The sequence below is a fragment of the Ostrea edulis genome, chromosome 10 (genome assembly GCF_947568905.1).
Source record: "Ostrea edulis chromosome 10, xbOstEdul1.1, whole genome shotgun sequence".
Lineage (NCBI taxonomy): Eukaryota > Metazoa > Mollusca > Bivalvia > Ostreida > Ostreidae > Ostrea > Ostrea edulis.
In genome coordinates, this window is record NC_079173.1 from 27638757 (window position 1) to 27653305 (window position 14549).

The 14549-nt window shown below is 37.2% G+C and overlaps 1 protein-coding gene across 1 annotated transcript; it reads left to right on the plus strand.

Moving 5' to 3' along the window:
* The first annotated feature begins 1661 nt into the window (after positions 1-1661).
* On the plus strand, positions 1662-13429 carry LOC125665669 (carbonic anhydrase 2-like). The gene is made up of 7 exons (XM_048898433.2): positions 1662-2446; positions 4898-5047; positions 9158-9327; positions 9449-9541; positions 11691-11763; positions 12894-13045; positions 13291-13429. Exons 1-7 carry the CDS (start codon positions 2350-2352, stop codon positions 13402-13404), a joined length of 849 nt encoding a protein of 282 aa, XP_048754390.2. The 5' UTR covers positions 1662-2349; the 3' UTR covers positions 13405-13429.
* The last annotated feature ends 1120 nt before the right edge of the window (positions 13430-14549 follow it).

A 14549-nucleotide genomic window follows, 5' to 3' on the forward strand; every position in this document is an offset into this window, starting at 1 on the left:
ATTCTATGACTATGGTGGTTATAACGATCTAGTTTGCGAATACAACCGGTCATTGGTTAGATAACAAACAGTGAACAATCTCATAAGGAAGAGGAACAATCTCGTTACACCTCTAAGGAATACAAAATAGAGAGTTGGGCAAATACGAACCCCTGGACATACCAGAGGCAGGATCAGATGCCTAAGAGGAGTAAACATCCCCTGTTGACCGGTCACACTCACCTTGGAGTCCTAAATCTTGATTAGGTAAACGGAGTAATCCGCAGTCAAAGCTTGTATGTAAAGAACTGCCTTATAGTGTACTTACACCATTGTCGACCCGGAAGTTTCATATCTGAGGGTTTTGTTTTCTATACAAGTACATTCATTTCCGGCATCATTCCCATGAAAGTGATGCAGAATTCTATAGTCATAGACAGCGGCAACCATTTTCACAGAATATATGTTCAGACCCTTGGCTGAGTTTAAAATGAAATTGATTGTATGTTGAATTTTGATTTTGATGATAAAACAATGAAAGATATAGAACTTGACTCTCAAATTGTTCGAAAAATGACAGAAAAAGACAAAGTGTGTTTTATGAAGAAGTGGAAAGATATTTAGTTAAATCAGTTAGAATACGCAGGTTCATCGATGAAAATATTCTGATTATTGAACATACATAAAATCAGGGTACCAAGAACGTATTGCGAAAAGCTTTTGCCGAGTACATGTATGTGACATTGCATGAAACCTTTTGTGATTATCTAAAGGGGACAGATAAAATGAGCTACAATCTAACAATAGACCAAGATTGCACCTTTTTTACACATATTGTAGAGGACGTATTCGAACCTTGATCTATTGTTACCCTAAAGATACGAAGTGTTCAGGCTTAAGCTAAGAGATGGGCGGTGATTTTGTTACCTGTTTGGTGATTCGTGCAGTTCATATTGCAGTGATAGAGGAATTGAGTACCTCTAGTTTAATCATCGTATTATCTTATATCCCTTCGATGAGAAGTACGTACAATTTGTCCAGATCATGACACTAACTGAATAGGACCCGCTTCGGAAATGAACATCAACATGAACAGCTGAGAGACTTCGATGACTATAGGAAAGGAATTCTGTGGAAGTTAACCCCCACACTTTTCACACATGGGTGGAACCTGGGAGCAGATGATAGGTATCTCAAAGAGGATATTGGATTCTCTGCTCACTGATCCTAAGGTTACAATACTTACTCATGAATGGATCCAGCAGTGCATCTCTATATCTGTAAGGGTTGTGTGACGTTTTGGAATCCAGCACAGGTACGGTAACTCGCATTCATTTGTACCAATGACTGGGATATTAAGAGGTTAAAAATAAAGCAAGATTTTGAAGAATTTCATGTTTTGAAGGAGGACCAACACATATTTCTCATGTAACTCATCTAATTCTTTTATGACTTTTGTTTTACTAAACGCAGAAGGATATATATGATACAGACTTTGGTTTTGATATTTTGATATTACTTTTATACTTTTCATCCATTCTGACAAGGTGTCAAGTTCTTCTTTAAGTCATATGTTAAATCACACGAAAATGTATATTGGACTACAAGGGCTTCGGAATTTGGGACTAAACATAATTGTAGTGGTTCAAGAAGGGGTATATATACCTAAGGTAATTTGTGCCATTTTAAGAACATGAAATTCTTATCTTTGAAAATTTTAGGGAAGGGAGAGTGTGCGCGCCCCACGTCCCCTTAAATCCGCCCAAACATTTAGATGATTGAAGATGCCACATCATTTTTCTACTCTTCATGGGCCAAATTAAGCCCTTATCGGATAAAGTTCTTTATGCGCGTTGGTGCATTCCCGCGAGAACGACGTATTTAATCTATACAGAGAAACTGATGCGTTTCACGGTTTTGTGCACATATACAAATAAAAGATGCTGTATATAAATGAAAATTGAAACAGTGTTCGACCCCCTCCATCCCCCAAAGAAAGAGAATATTGGTGCCATACAATAAAAATGGAAAAGCTTGAATATTTTGCAATATCAGACCTTAAAAGACCCGTGGACAGATTCTCTCTACAATATGTCGAACAGGACTGCTAGAAAACATGTTTGTATTGCACTAGGTAAATATTGATTGTGCGTGAAAACAGCGAACTGTTTCATTCACGCACGCGTAAAATATATTTAATACAACCAGGTTTCAGTGAACAATATGGAATATATATTTATTCCATTTTGCTGTTAGCTTGTTTAATCATTCTAGCGGAAGTACCTATCAAGTCTTGTGGAAATATCGTTCAGAGCATATGAACAAAATAACACGGGAAATTATTCGGTAGTTGATTGGCAGAGAAGTATCATGAAAAGGACCCGGCAGATTTATTTAGGGTGTTTAATGATTGTTTTGGTCCAGTGTCGCCGACACCATGAATTCTCTTATGGAGGACACAGATATGGTTTGTTTGTTTGTGCATTATTGTGTCGTACATCTTGACAATGTATGTACTACTGTGTGAAAATTGTTTTTCATGGAACAGCAGTTGTTTTTTTTTTAAATTAAGAAATTGCGTAATTTTAACGGTAGGGAAAGTGTTTTCTGTTGAATTATATAGAATGTAATAGTGATTGACTTCACTTATTGCATAATTCAACTTTATATATATACATATAGATATTTTAATATAGCAAGAAATAACCGCTATTGTAAACTTTGTAATTGAGATATTGAGGATGGATTTCATTTTATTTTAAAATGTCCTTATTTTACTTTATTGAATTGCGCAGGAAATATATCAAGAGGTATTATTGGAAAAACCCATCTGTTTTTAAACTTATACAATTATTAAGTGTAAAAATTTTCAAAGAGTTGTGTAAGTTGGGGAAATATCTTTACTGTGCATTTAATTTACATAATGATTTACTTATATAGCATTCTCTGTCTATAAATTCACATCAGTATTGTGTAATATATCATATAATGTCATGCCATGCCATACTATACAATTGTTTATTATTTTTGTAAACATGTATGCCATAAGACGTATGTCTTCAGCAATAAAGAATAACAATAGATAAATAGATATAGATAGATAGATAAAAGGGTAGCTTGTTTTTAAAAGATGTCAAAGTATGAGAAGAATAAAAGCAAACAAACGAAGGGAACCCCCCCCCCCCCCCCCCCTGCAATTATCACATCAGCAGATTTTAACCAGTTCGTGACGTCATTCAATGACGTAATTCATTCACTTTTTATGATTGTTAAGAACATTGTACTTTGCTTAATTTTGGCAATGGAGACTAGATTAAAAGCATTATTTCTTAGTCATTTCGATGTCCGTCCGGGATTAATACAGTGCCTTTGGCAAGGACTAATTTGAACCTGTCCTTGCTTTAGATGATGCCGAAGGCACACTGTATTTCACATTGTATACGTTATATTTTCGTAGATTTATTTTCAGTTTTCAATTACCCTTTCTCGGGTAAATGTTTGAAAAAAGGTATTTAATCAAATTTTCGTGAAACTCAGAATACTGTGAAAGTGGTTATTTACGCGTGGGGGAAATTTACACTAATTACGGGTTACGTAATAAGTGTGTAAATTTCCCCCACGTGTAGAGTTATATAAATATTTGATATGATTTATATCATATACAATTACCGCGTAATTTCCCCCCACACGTAATGTTGGGTGTGGGAAAACGCATACTTAACCCCCAGCGTAAATAACTACTTAAATTAGATGTACAGTATTATACAATTATGGACTGTTTAGCCTATGCGCCCGAGGGTGGTGACCCTACTCAGACCTGATAATTTGTGATGTCTCCTTGCTAAACAGTCCATGATAGTTTTATTATCCTGAAGAATCTGAATGTTGAAAAAAACTATCACACATCTATTGACTTGTACCATGTATCTTTTCTATTTAAAACATCAACAAATTCGTGATAACTTCTCTGCAGAAAATTCAGATAACTTTTCAATAGTTTTCGAGGGGTAAAATCAATGTTACCCTCAACTGCATACATTATTTTGTTTTACATTCAATGTCATGCATTTATTCGATATATATATATATCCATGTATATATATATATATATATATATATATATATATATATATATATATATATATAATTCAATAAAAAAAAAAGCAGGAAAATATATATTTAAATATATTTTGGAACTGTATATTTTCCTGCTTTTTTTATTGAATTATTTTGACTGTGTGATATCAACTCTTTCTATTTGGATTATATATATATATATATATATATATATATATATATATATATATATAAATGGTTGTTCGTGTCGTTGGTCGTTTTAGTGCTTTGTTTAATTTTTTGTTTTTGACCTTGTATCCATGTTGTGGATCCGACACTTTGAGGTATCGGGTGTTGTTAGAACTTTAGTGCTTTTATATATATACTAGCAACAATTACGATCAGGTGTTATTTTATCTTTTATACGGCTCATATGAACAGAAAATTCGTCGTTGAAAAAACAGCGAGGATGATAGTAACGAAAGTTTTACGTTACTATCATCATTCATTTCCGTTACTATCATCCTCGCTGTTTTTTCAACGACGAATTTTCTGTTCATAGGAGCCGTATAAAAGATAAAATAACACCTGATCGTAATTGTTGCTGGTGAATGATATTTTTTACCTACGTATCATTCGCAAATAAACAATACAAATAGATATAATAAGCAAACGTGGTCTTTCCGGAATTTACTTCCTCCATCTTGGGATGATAGTAACGATCGTTACTATCATCAGTTTAATACCAGTGTTTATGAAGTTTGGCGGCGTGAAGCGTCTAGCACACATATTCTAGCACACATATTCTCAACAATGAAATATATTTCTGAATTTTATCAGTAACCTCTCGTTTTATTCCTAGGTCCCGCCAAATGGAGCGAGACTTGGCGAGAATGTGGTGGCAAGCGACAGTCACCCATCAACCTGGACACATCAAAATGTACCAGAAGAAACTTCAAACTCAAATTCAACAATCACGGCGAAATATGCAGGGGTTACCTAATCAACAACGGTAATCTCAAAATCAGTATTGGATATTTGCCGAACATGTCAGAGAAAAACATATCAGACAGTCTATGGCCCGTTATGAGATGAATCGTATTTAAAACATTGCTCTTAAATTTCATTTGCTGATTTTCCTAACACAGTCCGATTTTGAAGGATTGCAGTACCGAGACAGTTTGTTAGTACAATGAATGTCAGACTACCCACTAATATCGGACGGTCAATAGTAAATTCTTTGAATGAACAAAGGAATGACGTCACAGAGTGTCAAAATGAAATTTGCTATTCACGGTTCGATATCCCAAGTTTAGCTATGATTTACTCACAGATTAGTGCAATATTGTGTGACACTCGCATGCAATTCTAGTTCAAACTATTTACAGGGAAAGTATTTAACACGGAGGTACAGACAGACGGAAAGTAATTTACATATTATACATTTATGTATTAGTAACATGTATATTCACAGGCAGGTACACACAATGTGAGGGGGAAACGCTATATTGTACGAACAACATATATCGTCATTCAAAATAGCGTCTCAGATGCATGTAGACTCTAATCGAACTTAAATGTCCATATAATTTGTAGAATTTATTCTGGTTCTTCGCATTTCTCTCGGTTTTCTCTTTTATTTCTGTCTTTGGGTACCCAAATTTAGAAAAACCTGTTGCAGCAGCATATGCACAGTTCCAAGTTAATTGAATATCTATTCTCAATTTAGCCAAGCAGTCGCGTTAGCCTAGTGGTTAGAACAATGTATGCTCGTTTCGTAACCGGAAGTACCTCGCGTTAGCCCAGTGGTTACAACATGTATGCTTGTTTCGTAATCGGAAGGACCACGCGTTAGCCTAGTGGTTAGAATAATGTATGCTTGTTACGTAATCGGAAGGACCTCGAGTTAGCTCAGTGGTTATATACAACGTGTATGCTTGTTTCGTAATCGGAAGAACCACGCGTTAGCCTAGTGGTTAGAACAATGTATGATTGTTTCGTAATCGGAAGGACCTCGCTTAGAACAATGTATGCTTGTTACGTAATCGGAAGTACCTCGAGTTAGCCCACTGGTTAAAACATGTATGCTTGTTTCGTAAACGGAAGGACCACGCGTTAGCCTAGTGGTTAGAACAATGTATGGTTGTTAGAACAAGGAATGCACTATGGAATATGAGAGCCCTGTAACTCAACATATAAAAGTTCTTAACAAGGTTAAAGTTTGAGACAAAATGATAAAATTACAGAATGACAGGGAGTATAAAATATATACCTCAATATTCGACCACGGGGGCATAAAAATGAGTTTTGTGGTACCCATAAACTTTAGTATCCATCAAACGATGATCACACAGAAAAAAGACAATAACAACGTAAATGTGTAATGTTAACGATGATAAACGTCTCCTAGACAAGGCAAACAATAAGAAACAATGATTCATTCTGACATGTTTAGTATGTACAACTTATACGGTACCAATTTTGATGCACCAGATGCGCATTTTGACAAATAATGTCTCTTCAGTGATGCTCAATCCGAAATTGTGGATATTCGAAATAACAATAAACTTGTAAGAGCTATAAGGAAAACCAGAGTGCTATGTAATATTCTCCATCTGCAGTAATACATGCTACACATCTGCAGTAATACATGCTACACATCTGCAGTAATACATGCTACACATCATCGGCACAACGAATCATTTGTGAGATGTTCTGTCTTTTGCGTACAGTTGCTTGACGCAGCTCGTCTAGCAACGTCGGTGTATTCAGACCCCACTGTCCGTCTTTTTCCTGACGTGTGGTATCTGTGAGCGGTCGGTAGAAAGAACAGGCGGATCTAAGATTGTGATATTCTGTTCTTGTGAGACGTCACCGACACTAGGTACATTGAAATTGTGTTTTGTTGAAAGATGACAGACAGACAGTTTTTACGTATCACAGGGATGTCATGACCACGTAATCTCGATATAAGGATCAACAACCTGTACGATTCCCTTTAACGACAACCAGGCGTGTTTTCCCACGAGCAGGTGCTTGTATCCCTCCCCCAAACCATGACCTTTTCACATCCGAGTTAACGGCATTCTTTAACACTGACATCGGTGTCCCCATCCTCTGCTTCGACGATAGTCCCGGGCTGGGCTTTGAAGATATGAATATGCATGAAAACGTGGGTTTATCTGTAAAACGAGGAGCAGATCAATCCAGGTATGTGAACAGCGATATGCTGATATAGTTACTAGATTGAGGCCTGAACGATAAACACAGATCCTTCTTCCAATGTACAGTATCGAAGTTTTTTTTCTCTCTCTCACCAAGTGTTGTTTGTTACCAAAAAAAAAAAAAAAATGGTAAAAAGTGTTCAACATATCATATTGTGACGACTGGGTGATGTAAAGTTTAGAACACTCGAAAACATTCATGATGTTTCATTGAATAATCCAGAAAATGTTCACAAATGAACTCAGAACATTTTGAAATTCATTTAACAATGCACAGTTTCGGTAATCTATAAATATATTACGGTCCTTCTAAATGTATGGTTATCTTTTTTTTGTTTTCATTCGAAGATTTCCATATATTTTTACATCCCAATGTTTTTGCTTTTGACGATCTTCACAAAATGTGATGATAGCCATTTCCGTATGAATCTTGATCATTCTAACGATTGGGAATTTCGACAGAAATGAAAGGAGAATGTAAATATAAAAAATAAATTTCATTTCGGAAATAGGTGTAGGAAATGCAACACTTCAAACCGGTGTTGTAGTATAGAACCCCCCCCCCCCCCTCCCCCCGGAAAAACGGGCCCGGGATATATTTTCCCCATAGGGGAAAACCGCCCCAGCATATAATATTTAAGTTTATGCGGGGGAAATTCTATGCTACAACACCGTCATTCCAATGCGCTTCATGAAGTACATTGGTGTGAAGTATCGCAGTTCATATACCCGCATGCATTTTCAAAATCAAAGTTTATTTCTTATACAAGTGTATATTGCCAAATTGGTTACACTGCAAGTCTCAACTTTATACACTGTATGCAAAAGATAAAGATAACGACCAGGATCAATCTCATAAATCCATTAAACAACACAAAACCAAGAACAAGACAACCAAGAATTCTTGGAAACACCAGAGGTCAGGAGGAGAAAGCATCCAATGTTGACCGGTCACACCCGCCACGAGCCCTCTGTGTTGTAAACAGAGTAGTCAGTATGGAAAGAACAGCCTATAATAGTTTGCATGAAACACGTACTTCAGACAAAATTCAACCCTTGTACAAGCTGTATTTGCAAACAATATTATTACATATGTATAACTAAAACGTGAAGATAATGAACAATGATTAATCTCATGATATATAAAATACAAAACACGGACCTTAGGACATACCAGGCAGAGGTGGAATCAGGTGGCTATGAGGAGTACGCATTCCCTGTTGACCGGTCACACGCGCCGACCGTAAGCCCTATTTCTCGACTTTGAAATTATATTTCACGCCTTCTGCCGCGCAATTTTATCACTAAAAGCACACATAACCTTATTTAGCACCCAGGCATCTAAATAACAATTCCCCGGTACATTTGGGGTTTTGTATTTTAAATTTCTGGCGTTGGTTTTATTTGTTCCTCTAGTAATTGGAATGTGAATGGCACTGGTATCGTTTTGCGAAATGTAGAGATAATTCGAGTTGAATGTGACTCTCCTTCTTAATGTTTGAGAAATGAATTCAGAGATCCTACATCGGATGTACATGTACTTGTCTGTACGGACGTCACCAGGAAATAATATCATATAATATTCCCTCCAATTCAACATTCACAATGATATTATACGAACATCACTTCCTTAAGTAGAGTACTAGCTTTGTTGCTATTATAGTCCCGTACCAGTGTAACTGAATAGGTTTCCTGTTGGTCTATCCGTCCCTCAGTCTGTCTGTTCGTCCCTCTGTCTGTCTATCCGTCCCTCTGTCTGTCAGTCAGTCTCCCTCATCTGGTTTTCCGTCCTTTTTTTTTAAATCATACTTTTCACAAGAATTCATATAAGTATAATCATAATTATTGAAAACAAACGGATTTTAGTTTAAGAATTGCCATCTTTCTTTCGTAAAAAGGTCACGCCCCTACATTCGTTGTCAGGAAATGCAACAAGAAGAAGTACATCACGGGAGTCCCTTTCTTCCCAAAGGTTGGCTACCAGTTGGCCCAGTGGCACTTCCACTTTGGTTCCAAGCGAGACTGGGGAACAGAGCACGCAATTAATGGAAAGAGATACACCGCGGAGGTAAATGATTACGCTGTGTGATATACCTCAAGAGAAAGAGTAAAATACTACGAGGGCGAGTCAATAAGTAACCAAAATACTAGTACAACGTACAAAAACAATTCTCAATCCATTTCTACAGCTCCATATGGTCCATTTCAACACAAAATACCGTACTGTCACCAACGCCATAGATAAGAAAGACGGCATCGCTGTTGTTGCAATTCTTTTTGAGGTAAGGCTCTCTCTCCCCTCTCTCTGCGTGTGTGTACATGTAAATACTTCAACAAGATTGTAAGTATATAGGTGTGTGTATTTAGAAAGTACATGCATGTTGAAATGAAACCAATAGGCAATTCTTCCAATATCGATAAAACCATTTCCGCGTGATCTATAACAATCACATAGTATCATAGTAGCGAAGATGAGACTATCTGCTAATGACCATCAATTGACGATTTCATGACTTTTCTGAAATCAAAGGCGAGAGTGTTCAATAAAATACATTTAGACTAAATCTGACAATAATATAATTTGCCTTCACCGAGGAAGTCAACTTGGACGTTCAGACGAAATATTGTTTTCTTCGTCCCCGTCCTCCTGATGTTCAGATTCCTTCCCACTTCGTGGATGTCAATCTTGCGCATGTCTACTTTTTAGGCTGATGAAATGTCTTCGTCTTCAGTCAATGTACTAGTCTCTTCTCTTTATCACCACGAATATGTCTCCGAATCAAATTTATAATTATTGTCTTTCACCGTCAGACTCCCTGGAATTGGTAAATCTACCGGGGTCCATGTCTAGGGTTTTGTGTTACATTCTTTCTTAACATGTACTGTACTTAGAGACGGTTGCTGTACATGTAGCAATCCGGAATTCTCCAAGTCAAGCGACATTGACCTGTAGTGTGAACAATCCCGGTAACTTGCTAATTGGTCTTGATCTCATAATTCTGGGTGTGGTATGTAGTTTTCATTCGGAACACCTCGGACCTTCACCGAAAAGACCCGAGGTGTTCCGGATGATATAGTTTCCGTCTTTGGACGCGTTGAATGCCATCGATCAAAATTCCTGTCATTTTATCCTCCGTAATCTGGAGAACTGTCCATACTCTTACGTCATTCTCTATCCTCTTACGTCATTTTCTATCCTCTCACACTGTGAAATATACTTCCAATAACGGGAACCACATTTCCTTTCTTTTTTTCAAATTACACTTGTACTAATTGGAGAATATTTCCATGAACATGCAGGAGAATATTTTGTTTTCCTTGGCGATGCCATTTCTGGCCGTTGGGCGACATGGACTTGTGCTTGAAGACGATTTCTTATTAAATCTGGAAGCACTTGTGACAGTAAAACACTTGGGTCTGATTACTGAAATTAATACGTGGTGAAATTATTAGATGTTTCTTCCGCAATTATCAAGAGAAATTTTTCGCGCCAAAATATCCCCATTATTTGATCTGTGGGAAGAGAGGACTTTCTCCACTTGCACTATTTTAATAAAATTTTAGACGTAAACAGTTTCATTCTCTCACGAATCAAATCGTCAGCATCCCTTGCTTGTAACAAGATTTGCCGTTTGCTGGGAAAATTCAGTTTATCACCTCCATTTGATTAACCTTGGTTACAATGATCACATACCGAGATTAGTTGTTATTTGCAAACAAGAAGGTCTGATCGGGTTTGATCTTCAGTGGAGACATCAAACCCAAGAACGGCAAAAGAAAGGCAACGAGTAATCATTTACCAAGTGCTCGTATTAAAAGAAACCCCGTCGTGGTGAGCGTTGGGACGATAAAGTGCACTCTCTGTTGCGGCATACAAAGGTCAAAATCTTTGTCATTTCACCCTCGGCTGGCACGAGTGTAATATGGGACGTGTATATGCCGAGTAAATTGTAAGATGATGACACATCCATCATCCTGCTTCGTGTATTCCGACATTTTTCTACAAACTTTTAAGGATCACTTAAGACGCCTGGATGTTGGGTATGAAAGTTTTGATTGATTTTCATGTTTATGGTACTTGATGTCCTTAGAAAGAAGACTCGTATAGCTCCTCCCATTCTCGTGGAATTGACCAATCAACTATGAATGTTTTATTGCTGTCACTTCTTGTGCCAAGTCAAATGATGCTAGTCAAATTCATTTTAGATCGTTATGCACCGTTTTCTCTACAACAGAATCGATGGAAGACCAGTATACTATAAATTCTAATTAAGGAGTATCTACAAGTACCTGATAAAAACCATCGTTGGTTTATTTTGAGCAACGTATTTTCACTTGGCCAAAATACAATCAACAAAGTATAATATCATGTGCATCATTATTACTTAGGAAAATTATACTCATTATTGATTCTGTTTTCTCAAACTATAGGAAGATCCCGATGCCCAGCTTTCTTCTATTGAACGATTTTTCAGAAAGTACGGTTCCCATGTTAATCGTCCAGGTACGTATAATTATGAATCGTTGAGATTTTTAAAATAAAGAACGTGAAATGTTAAGGGTGATGATGCTGCAGGAATACAGTGTGGGGTATTTGATTACGATTCGCATTCTATGTCTACCATAAATGTCACCTAATCGAAACGAGGCAATTTCTTTAAAGATAAAATTCAGAAGATTAAGGTTTCAAATATTTATTGTTTAGAAAATTCGATACAAGTACAAAAAATAATTTCCTAAAACCCTCCACTCGAACCCACATGTATCCATGTCTAAATGTCAACTTTTGTGTTTATAACTATTTGGAACACGTAACGAAATACTATTTCTCAGAAAAATGCAAATGTCCTGGTCTCTGGGTGACTTGCCTCTATTTTCTTTTTTAATTTTTTTATCAATAAAACCCAACCCTTTTGGATAAATACGTACACATTTACACGTTTTGAATTGAAGGGGAGACCCAGATGTCACAAATACAGAACAAAACTGCCTCTAAATGGTCACTTTCTTTACGAAATATTTAGTACTGTATGACCATGCTCATTGGAATCTTGTAATTCGGCGACCTCCTTTCTCTCCCGTATCGCTAGCATCAACAGATTGTGATAAAGTAGGAGAAATTATTTTCCTGCAGAAATCCTATATCATACGCCCATTGTATTTCTGATGTCCCCCCCCCCCCCCCCCCCCCCCCCCCCACACTCACATTTAGATGTAACAAGCTGTAAGTGATGTATCACAAATTTAGACCTTTGCTTAGCGCTCGGGCCATTTTAGTGAGGGTTCATTAACGTCTCAACGCCTTCCACGTCACGAGACCTCCGTTTTCAAGGTCATACCCGAAAGACTCGTGATTCTCACTTCTAAATGCCGAGCGTTTGGCGAAGGAGCAATCACTACCCATGTTAACGTCTTTGGTTTGACGCGGCCATGGCATGTGCACACAGGGCTCCAACTCCCTACCTCCTGGTTGGGAAGAGCGAACGCTCTACAACTGAGCTATCGCTAGACCAGTTTCTCTCTATTGATTATGTATAGTATAAAACAATAAACTTAACACAATACAAGTATATTGAAAATACCATGGAGAAACAATTTAACAATGATGAATCTTACAAACAATTAATTATGTAGGACATGCTGTCAAATCTCTGTTTAATCCCGTTCCGTGTATCCCGAAGTCCAGCGAAATGTTTTTCTACAAAGGATCACTCACAACGCCAGGATGTTACGAGAGCGTCAATTGGTTGATTTTTAAGGAGCGTCAAGCGATATCGCCACGAACAGTAAGAGATAAAACGATTGGCGAACTTACGAAGTGGCCAATTTGTGTATAGAAATACAATGAACTGGTCATTTCGTAAGCAAGACAAAGCCGTTTAGCAAATAATTTAAAAATTATTCAAGATGACAGGTTAAATAACAAAACATACATCTTTTCAATCATCTATACTTCAAACATTTCTTATGTATAACAGCATGCTATATTTAGAGTGTAAACAGGAAACACTAATTCTAATTTTACTCTCAGATGGCGTTCTTCCGGAAGTTGCAAACCTATCATCATAAAGTTCCTATAGCGGACTTAACAAACCTTCGACCGCTTCAAACACTTGGGAACAGAAATCTATATTGTAACTTCTGAATATAAATAAAGAATGCCCATGTGACGGATCTATTAATTGATATAAAGTCAAAAGAGCAGGCCATACTGCCAGGATGAACACTTTCCTCGTTTACTTCTTTTTTATTAAAAAAGAAAATCTTTCCGGAGTGTTAGAATACATGCATGTAGTGCTCCTCCATTTTTACGATTTCCTCTACGTGTTCTAGTTTAGTTTCCCCATCTTCAGATTTCGTGTCTTGTACACGTTTGTCTTCAGTGTATGAATAGGAATTACATAGCCGCCAGTCGATGGTGGTCATGCATTCAGACATGTATTTGATATGGTTGCCCACTCCTACACATATTATTGAAGTTATCCACTTTGAACAATATGCGGGATATGCATATGCTCTGGTGGTTGCCCACTTGGGTACAGACATACATACACGTGTATGATATATGTATAGTGATCGCCCACTCAAATATGTATATGATAGGGTAGTTGCATTCAAGATTGTAGCAGCTAGCCTAGGGGCTAAGTATGTATGGTGGCTGATTAGCGCAATTTTACAATATATCATATCAGACAACAAAACAATATTTAGCGACGTTTCCATCCCAAAATGATGACAAATTGATAATTAGCTACCTTTTGCCTCAAAATAACTTGAGACGAAAAATTGCAAAATGGCACAAACCATCCACCATACCTAGCCCCTAAGTTAGCCGGTACAATCCTGAATGCAGCCATGGATATATTGGTTTTCTACTCAGATATGGATCCAGTGGTTGTCCAATATGTACATTGCAGATTTGGTGGTTGTCCACTCATATGTGTAGGATATGAATATTGGATGCCCATTTGGCTATGTATATGACATGGATACAGTGGTTGCCCATTTGGCTATGTATATGATATGAATGTGGTGGTTGCCCATTTGGCTATGTATGTGATATGGATGTGGTGGTTGCCCATTTGGCTATGTATATGATATGAATGTGGTGGTTGCCCATTTGGCTATGTATATGATATGGATGTGGTGGTTGCCCATTTGGCTATGTATATGATATGGATGTGGTGGTTGCCCATTTGGCTATGTATATGATATGAATGTGGTGGTTGCCCATTTGGCTATGTATATGATATGAATGTGGTGGTTGCCCATTTGGCTATGTATATGATA

Bases quoted from the DNA above. Each gene is read 5' to 3' on its own strand.
- LOC125665669 (XM_048898433.2), top strand. From the start codon at position 2,350: ATGAAAAGGACCCGGCAGATTTATTTAGGGTGTTTAATGATTGTTTTG. The intron at 9,328-9,448 runs GTAAATGATTAC...CCATTTCTACAG, and splicing joins GAAAGAGATACACCGCGGAG to CTCCATATGGTCCATTTCAA. The intron at 9,542-11,690 runs GTAAGGCTCTCT...CTCAAACTATAG, and splicing joins TTGTTGCAATTCTTTTTGAG to GAAGATCCCGATGCCCAGCT.